The 19,605-nt window shown below is 36.7% G+C and overlaps 1 protein-coding gene and 1 pseudogene across 1 annotated transcript; both read left to right on the forward strand.

The window, feature by feature from the left end:
• The first annotated feature begins 15,217 nt into the window (after positions 1-15,217).
• Positions 15,218-16,209, forward strand: LOC149778310 (zinc finger MYM-type protein 6-like; annotated as a pseudogene).
• Positions 16,210-16,326: 117 nt separating this feature from the next.
• Positions 16,327-16,854, forward strand: LOC149778311 (protein ZBED8L-like). The gene has a single exon (XM_089938320.1). The coding sequence runs from the start codon at positions 16,327-16,329 to the stop codon at positions 16,852-16,854; it is 528 nt and encodes a 175-aa protein (XP_089794446.1).
• The last annotated feature ends 2,751 nt before the right edge of the window (positions 16,855-19,605 follow it).

Below are 19,605 nucleotides of genomic sequence, written 5' to 3' on the forward strand. Positions count from 1 at the left end.
ATTTAGCCTCATACAGTGTTTCAAAATCAGTAATAACTTTTTCAGGATTTAATTCATCAGATATATTAATTCCGTTTGCTTCTAATTTTTCAATAGCAGAAACTACATCATTGATATTTTCGTAATTCATATTATTATAATTATATATTCAAAAGAAACATATTTTAGACCAAAAAAAGTAGCTATGATGAGCGGCTGTTGCGCAATCTCCTTGATGAAATCACCTTGATAAAATCAAGGGGGAGGTAATTCCATCATTGACTTTTACACAGTCGCTGTAGAGTTATCTCCGTTATCTGCATCTACATAAGAAAATAAAATCCAATTTTCGTACTTGTATGAAAAAGCTGATTTGGTCACTTTATCTGGAACACGTCATACCCCCGCGGGGTTAATACCAAAATACTTGCCAGCCGCGTACATTGACTCAAATTTTCTCACTTCACGGGTTCTTATGTTGAAAGATTGAACTGCTTTAGGTTTTATGTTTCCCTTCCCAGTATTTCCCCGTGCAGAATTTTCTCTAGGTGTGATAGCCTGTAAATTTTGAAGAGAATTATTGAGTTTGTCGTTGTTGATGTGATCGATCACAAGACCGTCTTTGATCTTTCCAAAGAAACATTCAAATACAAACCTGTGATTATAATAGGCTTTTTTCCCGGCAGTAAATCTAAGATAACAAGCATTATCAACAACACCAATTGGTTCCTTCAGCCTACAGTGCCTAACTATTCCATCACGTGACGCTTCGTAATCCTTGATGATGGGGTGTCTGACAAATTCTTGATTCATTATACAATAATAATGTCATTTGTCTAATTTATAATTTCCCTGAAACTTAGTTATATAATCGCGCTCACATTTCAGCGCATCATTATTATTTTTTTATCATAATATCGCTTAAGTTCACGATATCTTTTTTCGCCGCAACCTGCACACAACTGTGTTTTACCCCTGACTCCAATACCACATCGCAGACACGGTATTGGTCCTAAACTCCCCTTTCGAATCCTTTGTGAATGTTCCCCGCAGAATTCTTTTCTGCAGGATTTGTTACAAGGAGTTACAGATCCCAATTTAAACCACTTGCACTGATTGGTTTGAGACATTATATATATATATATATATATATATATATATATATATATATATATATATATAATATTTCTTATTTAAATGTTTGTCTTAAATATACTATGGATGAGTTTGAGAGACTATCCAAAATCAAACCATGGAAAGCTTCCAGATTCGATCTTGACAGACTAACCCCTGACTCGCGGAGGCGAGCCCTGACTGATCTGATTGATATTATCAGAGATGCCAAACAAGAATTTCATAATGATGGAGCATCTCACGTATGGTCTACATTCAAAATTGTACGCGACACTGACGAAGTCATTGTTGCCACAATAAGCGATACACGAGCGAAAACAATTATCGATTAACTTAATCAAAAACACCTTTTCAGAATAAAGTTTATTGTGCAAGCAGATTCCGATACGTGGATTACCCGTGACAAACGCGACCCTGTCCTTGCTAATAGAAAAACCGTTTTGTTAAGTAAAGATTCTAAACCAGGAATGTTGACTGGGATTGACAGACCATATTACGCTCGATCTTATCCTCTGACCGCGGTTGTTTATGGAATCTATCCGCTAAATGATAGACCTAACATTAACGATCTTGCCAAGATGAGATTTTCATCGTTGAATTGTGTAGCCGAGCGAGTAATGGAATATTTTACAAATGCGAAGCGTCGAAACAGTTTAACTGATTTGCGACGTGAAAAAATAGCGAAGTGGGCTGAATCGGTTAAGGATACAGGAGCGTCAATAAACGATGTTACCAAGTAAATTAAAATTTCCGATGATAGTAAAAACCTTAACGGGAGAGGTTTTATATGAATCAGATAGTAAATCAAGGGTTAGCGCCAATTGAAATTATTGACCATAACGCTCACGCTTGGACTAACGCAGAGACCAACACGCGGTGAGTTTCTCGAAAATGTTCAGGCGAGTTGTACTGAGTATGGACATGGCGGTTTGTGGAATACCGAATATAACCACAAGGATGTCATTTCCGTGGACATGGTCGCGTGTTATCCGGGAAGTTTTCTCGGGATGGGCGAATGTGCTGGATATGTTAAAAGATTTGGTCATCCTACAAACGTTATGGTAAGAGTATCAGTTAACGGTCCATTACCCAATTTTGATCTGACAGGATTTGCTCGTGTAGTGTCGTTTGAATTCACTATGAATCTTCATGCTATTTGTTATGTTTGGTTTGGTAGACACTTCTCGGAGAAACGTTGGGCACCAACAGTGTTGTTACGATATATGCTTGACAGTAAAATATTGATATCGTTGACGGTCAGTGAAGCAATTATATCATATCGGCCGCAGACTTCGGTTTGGTTACCAACACCGAAGCGTATCAGTCGCGATGAGGTCATAGAAGAGTATGCGCGGGAATGTCCAAACGTTTCTGCTGATGTCATTGTTAATGATGCTCCTAATATTCTTAAAATTAATCTCAGCAACAGTGAAAAAACAGCAAAGGATCTCGGTAGAAGAATAATCGGTAAATTTACTCAGGGTGGTGCATATGATCATAAACAGCATCACTCACGATTGATTATGGATGATGTTGAATTTATTTTATAATTGCTGATGCCGCTGCGAGAAATATATTTTGTAATCGGGAAGATGCTCACTTGTCTGACGGAACACGGTTGGGCACAATTGTTAGTTACATTGATGGAGAATCACTTCAGTACACACATCTAAGATCTTCGATGCTTGCTTATGTTTCTATAAATTTGCTATCGATAATAAATAAATTTCCTGACACTCCAGTTAGAGTTGCAACGGATTCATTTTATATCGATAAAAGATATTCAGAATTACTTGCTTGTTTCACAAGCAATGATGAATCATAGAGTTCGTGGAGAATAAAACAAGAAATGTTACATTGTTATTGCGAATCCGCTGTGTTGCGGTTAAAGATAGTTATTGCAAATCAGAATTATCAGAATTGTCGTTGGCGCCGTCTGTGTATCATCCAGTATCCAGACACAAAACCGTTTATTTGAACGGGCCGGGAGGTGGTGGTAAGACAACTCGAGTGATCGAATTATTTCGACAGAATTCAGATATGATTGTGCTAACACCAACACACAGACTTGCCAGGGAGATGAAACAACGAGGAGTTCTTGTACTTATCACAGCTTTTTCAAATACAGCGGTGGTGTGTGGACTCCTGACCGAATGGGAGAGAAATATATTCCAAAGATCATCATTTGGGATGAAGTGTGCACAGTGCCGTTAGAAACATTAAAAACATTTCTTGATTGGTTATTAACAAAAAATACTGCAGTGGTTATGTGCGGCGATCACGGTCAGATACCTCCGTTTGTTGGACCATCTCCACATTTGTGGTTAAAAAATTTTGTTGATTATTATGAAGAAATAAATGATGATTATAGAGCACTAGATGCAGAATTAAAGGATTTAAAACATTAATCAGACTACAACAGAATAAAATTCAATGTGAAATAATGCGTAAAATAATTTAGAGACTTCAATGAACGACTTTTGGAAAACGTGGAGACCAAACAATTTGATAGTGGCAAGTAGAACGATAGTCAGAGACACACTTCAACAACAGTTATTTCAGTTACACAAGAAAATATTTCCAACACTGCCAGTGCCATTGTGTTATAGACCAGCTGATTCGCGGTTACAGAATATTGACGTTGATATACCAGGACCCTTGACAGAGTCAAGGAGGAAGCAGAATCTCGTATTAAATGATACTGTCACAGATGATGTTGATGTTGTTGAAGATGGACTGCACGCTGATAAATCCCCGTGGACGCTAGGATACGCAATGACGATTCATTCATCTCAAGGATTGACTATATCTGATACAATTGTTTGGATCGTTGATGATCGCATAGAATGGTCGAACTTAGTTTATCTTGCAGTGTCTCGAGTTAGAAAAATATCTCAGTTGTGGAAAATCGTCATGGACTCGTCAGAAACCATTAATGATGATATTGACATGGACATAATAAGAAAACAATTGGCTGGTTATAAAAAAAATGACAAAAAAAAAAATAATCGCGACTTTGATCTTGACATTGAATTTATGATGACACTGAAGCAACAGCAGAATAATCATTGTGCAAGCTGTAATTGTATAATGTTGTGGCAGTATTTGAGTAGTAATCCAAGACAATTCATCGTAGATAGAAAAGATAATCGTCTTGGTCATACACGAGAGAATGTGATGCTGACCTGTCTTGAGTGTAATCTGCGTAGGGGTACTAGTTAAGTGATCTGGGCGGTAATTGTGTGTCTTCGGGAATTACTTGTAATTGTTCACGTGTGAATCCACGTTGAGGAGCAGTTGAATCCAGTCTGTAGATTGCTGGTCTACCAGTAGATCTAGTTATACCAGATATATTGTGTGTCGTGATGCTCCAGATAGGATCAGTCGCTCTTTTTTTAACCGCCTTCAAAGGGTATCACTGATAGTCGCCATAACCAGTAAGTGGGGTTGGAGACAAATAAAGTTCGCTGAACAGCGTCGTCTCATGTCAGATACTTAAAAAAAATCGCGATTGTTTGTGTTTTCCAGGAAGGCTTATTTTGCGAAACTACGAGTGAACCATTTAGAGTCTGTTCGCCCTCTCTACTACTAGGGCTTTAGTATACATTTGGTATTGTCGTCATACACATAAAGTGTTATGCAAACACGCATATACACAACTATTAGGATGATATAAATTAGCTATGGGGTGGGCAAATAGGACACACAGGATGAAGAGATGGATAAACTTGCATATAATTACAGATAACGAATTATATTTATTTCTAAAATGCAACGCTCTACCGTGGAACATAACCGATGTAGGACAGCAAGCGATATAAAGAGCATAGTCGAGGAGGGTCAATGCCGGCTGCTAATAGATAGTCATATCTTCATTAAAAAATAAAACAACTAAACAAGCAAATAAACAAGGATGTCCTAACAAGCAAAACATAAAAGGACATGCATCTTTAGTAAGAAATAACAGCAGCAACAAGAACATCAGCAATGAAAAATACACATCTTCATCAAGTCTTTCCCCCGTAACTCTCGTGGAGGTGGAATTGCTGTCATCACAAAGAACTACATGATCGAACGTCTTAACTAGTCCAAACCACACTCACATTGAAGCAACGATCAGTCCATTTTTTCGGCCTATACCGCCCTCCTCCTAGTTAAAAAAACAAGCTGGCTGAATCTCTATTTTTGGAGCAGTTTCCGAATCGCCTGTAGTTTGGAAATTCGATAGGTGACAACCTGATTATCCTTGGAGATTTCAGCTTTCACTTTGACTGTAACGGAAACCCAAACACATTAAAACTGATAGATTCCATTAATGTTGTCAACCTCAATCAGTCAGTTAACCAACCCACTCATAAACATGGTCACATTTTAGACTGGATTCTTCATAGACCTGATGATAATATTCTACGGTCCACCCTGGTATCCTATGACCTTGCATCAGATCACCTCTGCATTATATGCCATCTTGACGTATCAGTCTCTAACCTCCACCTTTATATGCTACTAAGAGAAACCTCCGTATGATAAATAGAATCAAACTAATGCACGACATCCAAACAAACCTAACAACTTGCTTACCTCCTACAGTAGAACAATTCGATAACTGCATGCGTTCATTGCTCGACAAACATGCCCCAGCTACCAAGTGCAGAGTATCAATTCAAAAGTGTTCTCCTTGGTATAATATTGTTAGAGACCAGATTCGCATTCCTAAAAGAGACCGCTGTAAAGCTGAGAGGCTTTGGCGTTCCACCATACTCACTATTCATAAGCAAATCTATGAAGCCGCTAAGAAGAATGTCACAAATATAGTCCATGCAGCGAAATCAGCCCACTACAATACTAAGATCATGGAAAGTTTCAGCTGCAAAGAGCTCTTCGAGATTACTAACAAGCTAATGTCAAACAACAACTCTACACCACTTCCAACTAAATTCTCTTCAGTCGACCTTCAGGACATGTTTGCAAATTTCTTCCGTGACAAAGTATAAACCATTAGAGATAAGCTTCACACCACAATTTCAATTGACTCGTTGTCACAATACATTTCGGATACAGAATTTGAGCGGCAACCATTAGCAGCATTGGAACCTGTCTCTATGGATTTCGTACGTACAATCCTGATGAAGAGTGCACCAAAGCCATGTGAATTTGATCCAATTCCAACATCACTACTGTTTGAGTGCTTAGATCCTGTATTGCCATTACTAACTGATGTTATTAATACCTCTCTCACATCGGGAGAATTCCCATCATTTTTCAAATCTGCCATTGTAAAACCTCTGCTGAAGAAACCAGCACTCGATCATAGTGATTTAAAGTACTACCACCCAGTTTCTAATCTCCCATTCATATAAAAAATCTTAGGAAAGGTTGTTCTATCCCAGCTTGTATCTCATCTGAATTCAAACAGTCTTTTTAACAATGTACAATCTGCATATCGCCCTTGCCACAGTACTGAAACTACTCTTCTAAAAGTAGTTAATGACATTCTGTCTACATTGGATAGCAGAAAAATTGCAATCCTCACATTCCTTGATTTGTCAGCAGCATTTGACACAACAGACCATGATATATTACATCACCGTCTCCAGCATGTATTTGACATTCATGATACTGCCTTACTGTGGTTCAAGTCCTACTTGGTCAACAGGACACAAATTGTGTCTTAAATGGAATACCCTTCAGCCCAGTGAATCCATGTTGTGGTGTTCCACAGGGGTCTACTCTTGGACCTGTTCTCTTCATTCTATGCACTCAGTCGCTCTCAAGTGTCACAGATCATCATCCTGTGTCTTACCAATTGTACGCTGATGACACCCAAAGATACAAATGTAACCACTCAACTGAAGTTAATGCTACTATCCAAGGTGTAGAGAGGTGCATTTCTGATGTGAATTCATGAATGACATGTAACAAGCTGCAGATAAATGATGATAAAACTGAAGCCATTTTGATCACAACACAAAGACCTTCTCATTCACATCCTTTACCTCAAACAATAAGTATCAGCAATACCAACATTAAATTCACACAATCAGTACGAAACCTAGGTGTTACTCTGGACAGTACTCTCACATTGCACCAACATGTCAATAACATATGCAAGGCTGCATATCTGGAGCTAAGACGCATCAGCTCATTTCGCAGCTATCTTTCAGTTGATGCCACTAAAACACTTGTGTGTTCATTAGTACTTTCAAGACTGGACTATTGTAACTAAATTCTGTCTGGTTCATCTCAATATCTGCTCCAGAAAGTTCAAAAAGTTCAAACACAGCTGCTCGGATCATACGTAGAGTACCACGAAAAGAGCACACCTCCCCGCTGCTCTGTACCATACACTGGCTATCCATTCGATCCAGAATCAAACACAAAAGTTGTTCTCTGTGCTACGTTTCACTGGCGGACTCCAGACCACAATACCTATCCGACATCACCCACGAGTACACACCAGCAAGATACTTAAGCTCCTCTTCTGACAATCGTATACTCGTTATTCCCACTATGAAAACAAAGTCATATGGACAGCGTTCTTTTGCATAGCAAGGCCCAGCAACGTGGAATGAATTGCCCACTGAACTTAGACACAAAGACAAAGTTATCACATTCAAGAGTGCTCTCAAATCTCACTTATTTCGACTGCAAGAACAAACTTAAAGACCTAATAATGTTTCCTACTTGAAATATTCTCAGCATGTTTTTTATATTTTCTTATTTCATGGTATTTCTTTTTGTAATCATATCAGTATATGTTATTTTATCTTATATGTGTTTTCTAATGTTGTAAATCGCTTAGAGCTTATAAGGATTAGGCGCTATACAAAGTCCTCATTATTATTATTATTATTATTATTATTATCATCATTATTATTATTATTATTATTATTATTATTATTATTATCATACACAGACAAGGAATCGGCATGGGTCTCGTAGCATTCAAAGCGGCGAGTATTGGTACGAGTGCTGACACATACATACACAATCACAAATAAATACCAATAACCAAATCGGCAACCGGAAAGAGATGACCAGTGGATGGAAATGCTAATATAAAATTACACTAAGATAATATTGCAAGAAAAATTCAACGCCAAGGACTACATCTACAACTATTGTAAGCAATTAATGCTTGTAAGAATAATAAAATACGTTACAAAAGGGTAAACTTTGAAAATACAATAATGGAAGGACAAAAAATACGAAATAAAAATTTTCAGAAAAACCAAAGTCAACAAATAAAAGAAACAAAAATAATACTACCACAAAAATGCAAATAGTAATAAAAATCTTTTAAAGCTGAAGATTTAAAAACAGTGACAAGCAACAATAACTTTCGACGCTAATAGCACGATTTAACAAATAAAAATCATTTCAAACAACATTATAATACCTTTTATAGGAAACATTGTATTAACATCTCTGTCTGCGCAGGTTCGAGTCTCAGATTCAGCCAATGTGGGTATGTGAGAAAGCTTCCCAATAGCTTCTCGTGGATCGGTGGTTCTTTCCGGGGTTTTCCCGGGTTCTTCCTCCACACTTTAATACTGGCCGCCATGTATAACCTATCGTGTGCTATAAAATGGCGTTAAACCCCACAACAACAACAACAACATTGTATTAAAAGTGGTAAAATGAAAAATTGTCAAATATTCTAAATTTCTAAAACATTACAAATTAGAAATATCATAGATACACAAAAATCTAAAAATGAGAGATTTGTACAAAACTCTTAAATGCAGCCATAATGTATTTTATAATGTAATGTAAAAAATATTATAATTTTATCTTGTAATTCTAAAGAAAACAAATCATTATAAATTCGTAAAATCAAATACATTAGTGGGAAACGAACGTCATGATCTTTATTCGTAATAGCAAATAGAGTCCTCCCCTACCTAATGTAAGGTTTAAAAAAGCAAGGTTACAAATCTTTAACGCACAAATTTAATATTTGCTGATTTCACAAACAATTCCTGTTTAAATTATGTTTTGAAACAACAAAAATAAAAGAACTTAAAAACTTTTTTATCGATGATTCGGTGTCCATCATTAGCTGGTGTGATTATACGTATGCCTTCTTTTATGTATGTACTCGAGACCGTTTCACCCCGTTTTATGTGTTTGTATGCATGCATGTATATGTTATAAAATAGTAGTTCTCTACTCGTTATTTGTTTTAATATAAGGATATGTGTTTACTTTTATTATTAAGTATGTGTATGCATATAGGTGTGTAGATGTATGTCGCTGCTATTACACACGCTTTCGCCCAGTTTTGTACGTCATATGCATGAATATGTTCTAAAATAGTCCAAACATTTGTCTTTTTCCATATAATGATGTGTTTTAAAAGGACTAGACGTGATTATGTATTTTTTTCTTCATTTGCACCCATGTGTTTGCTTGTTTAATCAGAATGATTGCTTCTTTGTTAGGCTAAAAATAATGGTATGTATTTGTTATCCTTAAGTAGGGTAATGACTTATACCCCCCCCCCGTTTTTTCTGTGTATGTTGGTATTTTACTTTAAGGGCATGTCTCCCTGACTATTTCATAACTTCTACCTAGCATCATACGTTTGTGTATATATATATATATATATATATATATATATATATATATATATATATATATATATATATATATATATATATATATATATGTCACGTTTACCCCGACCCAGAGTAGCCCCAGTTTGAAACATGTATAATCAAGGTAATTCTGACAAGCCATTGTTGATGTTAAACATTGCCGCAGACTACCACTAATCCATTACGTAAGATTGCCGTGGCTAGAGGTGGAGAGCCAGACCTAGGAGCTGCGAGGTCACCCGATAGCCAATTATCACCTAGATGTGGAAACGTTTGTCCAGATCAAAAGAAGTTGTCTGAAGAAGTGGGAGTGTCTTAACTTATTTTCCCTGCAGACAGACAGCCAGGTTGAACTGGCCGCTAAGACGATTGGACAGGGTCACAGCGCCACCCAATCAGAATCGTGATAGGGGAGAGACCCTGATTTGGGTAGAATGATATATCCGCGTCTTCCGGCAAGAATTAGTTCGCTAAGAGAAATTACCCAGAGGAGGATAGCTTAACTCCGAAAAGCCATTCGTTATTGGCGGGAAAATCTTAGAACAGGAAATTCTAAGTACAGACAGCTTCAGATAAGGAAGCTTTGAGGGACAGACCAGTTACAGTTTGGTCCCGTAGTCTAAGATAGAGAGACGGAGGAAAGGAGAAGAAAGGAGAGAAGTCAGGAGAAGTTGAAGTCTAGGAAGAGGATTGGGAGCGGAATTGGAGGAGGAGATAGTCAAGAGGGAAACGGAGTCGAAGGAGGTGTTTGAGGAAGGGAAGGAAGGAAGGAATTAGCGGGAAAGAAAGAGATGAGTAGACGCAAGGACAGGGGGAAAATCGAACTCACACTCTAAATCACGGGATGAATTAGGCTGTCACTTGGTTGAGGGAAAGACGGGTGATTGAGAGTTTATCGTTTTAAATTATCGAATTTATTAAATTGTTATTAATTGAATTCATCTTCACTGTCAGTGGACAATGATATGGTATGAATTATAATCATTGTTAACTTCTCTGACGGTAAGCATGTGTCAAGTAGAGATGTGCCAATACGTAATTGCCGCGTTAGTACCTGACCCAAACTTAGGGTACTCATATTATAAAGTTTGGTTGTGGAGTTAACGTTCGACATATTTTGCCAAGTCACTGAGTATAAATTGTATCCTAGAGGTCAAGATAAAAGTAGACAGTCCACGATCACTTTACATAAAACAAAATTTGTCATGTTCATAAAATCTGTAGTTTGAATTTTTTATGAATGAAATACATGCCACTATTCGTTCTTAGGTTGTCTGGTTTTGGACATCATCCATTCATCAAAATACATTTCGTTAAGCAGCGTTCGTGAAAGGTTGCAACTAATGGCGATTAGATCTGTAAATTTATTTGGTTCATTAGGCAGTCATTATGACAGACGGCATATAATTTAAATCACAATACTTTTAGTGAAATTTTGGAATCTTTTGGACTTATCAAATATAAATATTTGAGAAGAGGCATTTATATAACATAAAGAAAAGTCTATTATAATCTAATTAATTCAATATGTCAGATGTGATCACGAGCATGTTCATTATGTGATGTTCCCCAAGAAACTAAACTGACTTGTTGCCCGCCGTGCATAAGAACAAGCTAGATTTGTGTGATATTCCGAAAGGTCTGTATGAGAAACTACAGAGAACAAAACTCATCCAGCTCACTGTTATAACACAGTCGGATTTTGTTATGACACCAGTTAAAATATTAGACGAGAACCTAAAATTTTGATAGTCTGTGACATATTGTTGATAACTGTGAGTACAACAAGATGTGTTATTAGTTTGATATCATTCAGATATGCTAAGGAAAATAACGGTTAATGTGCATCCGTGGAAATTTGAAAGAGATGGTGACTATGCAACCTCAAGGTCACGGTCATATATCTTGCATTTTACTCTGTCAGCCTCTACAGTTGCAAAATAATCCAATACATGTCGATTCAAAACTTCACTTTGGATATTATGAACGATTTTTTAAACATACATGATATGTTTGGCACAAGATGGAGTTCAGAAGCGTATTTAGCATTACCAACACAACCCTTTCAACAAGCTCACGTGATACAGAGGTACTAATTCCTGTCATAAACGATCGATCGGAGTTCAAAATAAATTGATAAATGGGTGCATGGGTAGAATACTAGCAGTATCAAACGTTTTGAGTGCCCTGAACACGAATTATGACCATGGCTATAGGAAAACAAAGTTTTACCTGCAATTGGTTTTTTATATATAAAAAAGGATTAAAAGAGTAAAACAGCTGAAGCGTAATACTGCACTAATTAAACAGTTAGACATCGTGCCTCCAGCGATGCAACATATAAGCAAACCTTTATCTGATAAATTATTCAGTGCTTACTAAGTATTATGCAACTGGAAAATTTCAACATCAAACGTAATATATATATACACACTAACACACACACATACATAAGAGGTGAACTACGTATTATTTTGAAAGTCCTCACAAAGTCGGATATGTCTGACAGGCAGTTACACTCCGTGTCTATATTTTGGGCTTCCTCTGGTGGTAGTTTGGAGTGATAACGCTAAGCCATTCAGAAGGCGAGTGCCCATTTTTTGTTGGCCATCCAGAACATCGCTTCTGTGGAGTGTTACTGTAAATTTCGTATACCAATAATTACGGCTCATACAAATAATTACTAGTATTATTAGTTATTTTTGATAAGAAATAATTTTGTGAAATGGTAAACTGGTGATGCCAGCAGAAAGTGTTATATTTTCAGATCGGTGCAGCTGATAGTGTGCGGTATTTGTGGCGCGTGGTTTGGTGTGTACACGGATTTTATTGCTTTGCTACTTAATGCACCTAACGTTCGGAAGATGGCAAGATGTATTGGATCAAATTGGTAAGAAACAAATAGATCCTTTATAAAATTGTTTATTATCTTTGTCCAAAACAGCTGTTCGTTCTTTCATTCGTTATCATAAATGAGGCTATTCTGATCACAACACAAAGACCTTCTCATTCATATCCTTTACCTCAAACAATAAATATCAGCAACGCCAACATTACATTCACACAATCAGTACGAAACCTAGGTGTTACTCTGAACAGTACTCTCACATTGCATCAACATGTCATGAACATATGTAAGGCTGCATATCTGGAGCTGACACACATCAGCTCAATTCGCAAATATCTTTCAGTTGATGCCACTAAAACACTGGTGTGTTCATTAGTACTTTCAGGACTGGACTATTGTAACTAAATTCTGTCTGGTTCATCTCAATATCTGCTCCAGAAAGTTCAAAAAGTTCAAAACACAGCTGCTCGGATCATACGTAGAGTACCACGAAAAGAGCACACCTCCCCGCTGCTCTGTACCATACACTGGCTATCCATTCGATCCAGAATCAAACACAACATTTGTTCTCTGTGCTACGTTTCACTGGCGGACTCCAGTCCAAATTACCTATCCGACATCACCCATGAGTACACACCAGCAAGATACTTAAGCTCCTCTTCTGACAATCGTATACTCGTTATTCCCACTATGAAAACAGTCATATGGACAGCGTTCTTTTGCATACCAAGGCCCAGCAACGTGGAATGAATTGCCCACTGAACTTAGACACAAAGACACAGTGATCCCATTCAAGAGTGCTCTAAAAGCTCACTTATTTCGACTGCAAGAACAAACTTAAAGACCTACCTGAAATATTCTCAACATGTATTTTTTATTTTTTAATGTTTTTCTAATTTCATGGTGTTTGTTTTTGTAATAATATTATTATGTTTTTATCTTATAGGTGTTGTCTAATATTGTAAAGCGCTTAGAGCTTCTAAAGATTAGGCGCTATGCAAAGTCCTCATTAGTATTCTTATTATTATCATCTGTGACAACTTGCTTGTATCCCATTCTACCCACAGGGGTTCGTTACAAATACCATTTGGAGTATCCGTCCATGATTCAAGGACGGATACTCATAATTTTCTTTGTAACGAACCCCTGTGGTTTCCACCAATGAACTTGACGCACAGGGGCTCGTATCATTGCTTATATTTAACTATGAGTCATACACATAGGATAAAACATATCATGACTGACATTTAAATTGTAAACAACGTTACGAGCCCCCGTGCGATGGTCTTGATTATTATATTTCCATGTCAAATCAGTTCATATTGATGCCATAAGAGTTGGTAAACAAAGAAGCAGTTCTCTCTCTCTCTCTCTCTCTCTCTCTCTCCATTTCCTTTTCAACTTGATTGTTGAAAGAGAAGCAGAGCGAAATGAGATGAATAGTACAAGAAGAATATTGTGCTTTTTCTTGTTTTATTTATTCCAAAAAGACCGAAAAAGAAAAAGAAAATTTAAAAACATGGTCAGATAGGCAAGGAAAGGAAAATGGAATACCCCTGTGTCAGTACCTGATACCCTTTCAAACTAGTACAGTTTTCGCTCCTGGTGAAACAATATATCCCCTAACATCTAACATAAAATGAGGCTCTGTACATGACACTCGTTGATAATAAAAAAAAAATTGTTTACTATAGTCTGTGTATCTCACAAGGAGGAGTGTTCCAAAATCACGTTCTAATGAACTACTCAGCTACAAGTTAGACCTAGTGATTCTCAGGTTTATGCCGGTTGAGGTTCCTTATTTCATCGCTGCTACGGTAGGATTGGTCTGAGTATTAAGGGACGAAAACACACACGACACTCGTTTTCTTTTTTCTGCCCTTCCTATCATTACTCTTCTGACTGTCCTATCACTTCCGTCTTTACTTTATCTTAGACCACACACCACCCGTTGCTTAATAGTCAAGTGGGACTGTGTCTTAGTATTTATAGATAGATATAGCTCCCAGTTTGTTTGTACCTTGCCACCGATTTTAATAGCAAATCTTTAATGTGATAAAAAGTGCACATAACTGACTGTAACCCGAGTGGAACTAACACTGGCATTCTCCGCACCTTTCAAGCTTAACAGTCTTTTCCAGTGATTCCCAAAGTGGGCGGTAACGCCCCCCTGGGGGTGTTGGGATTATATAAAGGGGCGGTACGAGGCAAGTGGGCGACAGGGGGGCGTTACGAGGCAAAGGGGCGGTAGGGGCAAAAAGAGAAAAACGTGAACCTGGTGGTGGAAATACCTCATTTCGTCTTTGCTCTCACAGTCATACAGCTTCTATGCTTGCCCTTTTGATCATTTATTTTTTCTGTTTGACACGCTTTTTATGCTCGCCGTTATAAACCAGCGCTATCATTAATTAACCGCCTGTTTTTGAATCAAAGCCAGTATAAGCCCGCGCTTGTATCAGCCGTGCTCTTTTGTGCGCACCCTTATTGACCTGTCCTACCCCTGTAATGGAATCTTCCGCGCTAGATCATTGTCCTGGTGCAGTACTTCCTGTGATGCAGGGCTGCAGAGTGTAGAGTGTAGACTGGCTCAATACCAGACTAGCACGTTGTAATATTTTTACAGTCGTTATATTTTATCATCAATTTTCGATTGACCATGGCGACAAATGAAAAAGCAAAGAAGAAATGTAGACAATACAATGTAACTTACCTGAAATATGGATTTATACCATCACCAAAGAACTTGCAGATGCCAATGTGTCTGGTTTGTGAAAAGGTATTTTCTAATGAAGCGATGAAGCCTTCCAGACAGATTGATCATTTGAAGAAAGTACATCCTGACAAGGTAGACAAAAACTTAACTTTCTTTGAATCACTTCGCGATAAATTTCAAAGCAGGCCAACTCATTCTACCAGCGATTTGTGAAGTTCTGAATACTGTTCTGCATAAGTCTCCACACGATGTTATTAAGACGATTCCTCTAAGCAACAATTCAGTACGAAGACGCATAGATGAAATGGCTGACAATGTGGAAGATATGTTATGCAGCATACTAAGGTCAACCGAGTTTTCATTGCAGCTGGATGAATCAACTATGCCAGGGAATGAATCTCTGCTTCTAGCTTAGGTTATTTGCAAGGGAGCTGGAAGCAGACACTAAAGGGGAGTCAATATATCAAGTTGTTGATAAATTCTTCACAGAAAAGGGAATTCCACTGACAAATATACTTGGTTGTGCAACTGACGGAGCACCATCGATGACTGGTCGCCACCGTGGGTTTCTTGCTTTCCTGAAAAAAAAGGTGCCAAATTTATTTTCTATTCATTGTGTCATTCATCGCCAGCATCTGTTTGCAAAAAACCTTAGTGATCCCCTGCACAAGTCATTACAAACTTTGATTACTGCAGTGAATAAGATTAAAGGTCACGCTCTCAAAGATCAACTATTCCACAAGCTCTGTGTTGAAAATGATGAAGATTTTAAATGTTTGTTATTTCGTACTGAAGTTCGTTGGCTCTCCAAAGGCAACTGCCTGAGGCGCTTTAACGACCTATTTGAGACTGTTGTGGAGTTTTTTCAAGACCGGGAACCCTGTCTCAGTGTGGAACTCAAACAACTTAAGCACGATGTTGCTTATTTAACATAAATATTTTCAAAGTTCAATGAGATTAATCTGCAGTTGCAAGGAAATGAGGTGACTCTTATTAAAGCCAAGTCTGTTATATCTACGTTTATGTCAAAGTTACTTCTATTCCAGCGTAACATGGGCCGTCGTGACCTATATCAATTTCCAACCCTGTCTGAGCTCAAAGATAAAGGAGAAATACAAGATTATGATCTGCGTGTATATTGCGATCATTTGGATATGCTGAATAAAGATATGTCTGAGCGATATCAGGATCTTCTATCATTGGAAATTCCAGATTGGGTGATAAATCCATTCTCAGATATTGAGCAAGTTGGAGTAATGGATGAAGAAGTAATTGAGCTACAAAATGACGTTGAGCTCAAATCAAATTTTAAGTGTAAGAAATCGTACCAAGAGTTTTGGTTACAGAAGGACATGTCCACCCGCTTTCCAGCGTTATGGTCTGTGGTTAAGAAGCATCTTGTTGCATTTCCATCATCGTATCTGGCAGAACGTGGCTTTAGTGTGGTCGCCCACCTTCTATCCAAGCAAAGAAATCGACTCCAAATTGTTAACTCTGGTGATTTGCGACTCGGGTTAAGTGACTTTAAACCGGACATTGGGGCAATAATCTCACGTCATCAAGCCCATCCGTCACATTAAGCAACTACTGAACTGTTAGGGACTTAAGATGAAGAATCGATTAAGTACTTGGGTTCCAGGAATCTAGTATAATATATAATCTCTTGTAGCTTCTTACATTACTTTCCGACTTTCAATTAGAATTTATGATTATTAAAACAATATGTTTTTAAAATTTGATTTGGAATAATTGTGTTTTTGTATTTTACTCCTCAGAGTTTAAAAACAGTTAATCATTCATTTTCCCGGTATATTAGTTATTTCATTCCTTACTTGTCCTCATAACCACTATGTGACTATACAAATAGTCCTATGTGATTAAATTAAAATGAAACGTTACTTCATATAATATAGGAATAGATGTAGATGGGGGCGTTGGGGGTCCGTTTCTTGAGGAAAAGGGGCGTTGGCTCTAAAAAGTTTGGGAACCACTGCTTTAAAGTCATTAATTATAGCTGACACAACCGTAAGCCTCTCCCAACTTACATGTCACCTATTAAGAGGAGCTTCGAGAGGCAGTTGAGATGGGTTAATATGTTTAATAATATGTTAATTGGAAAGTATTTATTTTATTTATAGTTTCGACAATGAAAGCAAGGGCAATTGGATAGATTGCGTAAACGCATTAACAATATCTGATTTTGAATAGTCCAATGACACTTGCAAACATTAGTATAAACGATATTTAGGCGTTTTAAACTGTTCTATGAAATACATTTGTAATGAAATAATTTCTTTCATAAACATGGGAAATCGCTCCCTCAACTTTATTCTTTCCGGTCATATTGGAGGATAATTTAGTTTGAGTCAATGTTTTCTCTCTGTTGCATCACGGACAATAAGTGTCCACTAATTACCAAACAACGTGGCTTTAATGAAGGTAAATGAGGGACAATAATGGGAAATGATAATTCCAGATTACGAAATATTTAAAAACTGTACCTTTAGAAATCCATCTATGTCATATCATTTAAGAATTTAACAAAAGTAGAGAAAAAGATATGATGCATTTTCCAAACACTGATTTCCTTGCATCGCCGTAACTGTCCCAATGACTCTTGAACAATTTCAGTAATGAAATAGCCGCCATATATAAACTGCCCAAAGCTACAGAGTTACTTCAACAAGTTCCTTCACAAGCCTTCACTATTATCAGTCCAAGATTTTGGTATGTTATTGATTGATTAGTATCGCCGTAAGAAAGTTGGTTGCATACAAAAGGGAACCTGGCACCGCACAAACTCATAACAATTTGCTTAGTTGCGAGATATTACTTGTAACAGGTAAGCATATATGTGCATATTTATTACCGTTTTAGTTCGATAAAATAAAGGCTAATTTACCTTAGGAAAAGACGTGCATCTTACATTTTATGCTAGTTATATTTTCTAACACACGTATCAAGCGGTTTCATACAATATATTATATGTACTAGTAATAGTCCATCACTAAAAATCGTCATATCTTTTGGAACGTTTCGTAACTTATTTAGGGAATGACGTCGTTTATTGGAGAAACATAATAATCACTAAGGACCTTAGTGTCTTAGCAATAATTACTATATTAATTTTGAATTGTGATCGGTCTTAAAACTATAAAATGTCAATTACCTCCTCAATCTTTAATTTAAGTCATTTTGCTTTTAGGTATTTGAACGCGACTAAGTTATACATAGAAAACATGTTATTTTGTATTATCTGCAAAATAAATTTTACACGTTTTATCCGCCTTATGCGTTCGAACGTTATTTTTAAGGCACATTTTGTTTCTTTTATCTGAAATACCACAATCGTTTGACCATTGTTCATTTTAGAGATTCAATCCATATTCATGTGCATAACTATTATTATAATCACTACCATTAAACAGGTAACAAAGGCTATATCTGGTTTACTTCGTAGTACATATTAAGCGCTTCCTCAACCACTTGGTTTATTCTTAGTTTTCTATTGCTTTGTATAGTTGGTATCCAGTTCAAAAATTAATTTCGTTTTTAAAACAAACGTTTTGTATTCGTTATATCTGCATAGCTTTCTGGTTCGCGGAAATGTGAAAAGTTAAATATGTGTGTGTGTGTGTGTGTGTGTGTGTGTGTGTGTGTGTGTGTGTTCTTAAGAGAATACTTCGCGTATACAACCAATATAAATGATAATTGTAGCGTGTATTTGAACGATAATTTATTAATTTGTTTTTTATATTTATTATAAATTTATTTAGATTTTTTTTCTTTAGAATGAAATTCCTCGCTATACTGCTAGTATTAATCTGTAGGACATATGCTCAAGGTAGGTGTCTATATTTAATTTTATTCAACAAATGCATTCAAGTATATGCTAACCTCTGATTAATATTTAATTCACATAGAGCTGTATTGGTGAACATGTCACCTTAAATCATTGATTAATGCACACACAAATGAAACTTCAATTTTTGTTGATTGCAATATCATTCCGTCTGTTACATTTAAGCGGGAACAATAGTAACAAATTCATTTCCACCCAAAAAGAAATGATATTTTAATATACTCTGTATGTGTGTTTTCCGAAGAAGAAAATGACCCCAAAGCGAAATCTTGTAACTAATGTGTTATGAAGTTAAAATTGATACATGCCATAGAAGAGATAAACGAGTTGATTAAAGCTTTTTAGATCTTATTGTAAATTTAAACTTATGATTTATTAACATCAATAACTATAATAATAATAATAATAATAATAATAATAATAATAATAATAATTCAGAAGTGAATATATATATATATATGGTCTAATG

The sequence above is a fragment of the Sinohyriopsis cumingii genome, chromosome 17, assembly GCF_028554795.1.
Source record: "Sinohyriopsis cumingii isolate HCF-2022 chromosome 17, ASM2855479v2, whole genome shotgun sequence".
NCBI lineage: Eukaryota > Metazoa > Mollusca > Bivalvia > Unionida > Unionidae > Sinohyriopsis > Sinohyriopsis cumingii.

Bases quoted from the DNA above. Each gene is read 5' to 3' on its own strand.
- LOC149778311 (XM_089938320.1), top strand. From the start codon at position 16,327: ATGGGCCGTCGTGACCTATATCAATTTCCAACCCTGTCTGAGCTCAAA.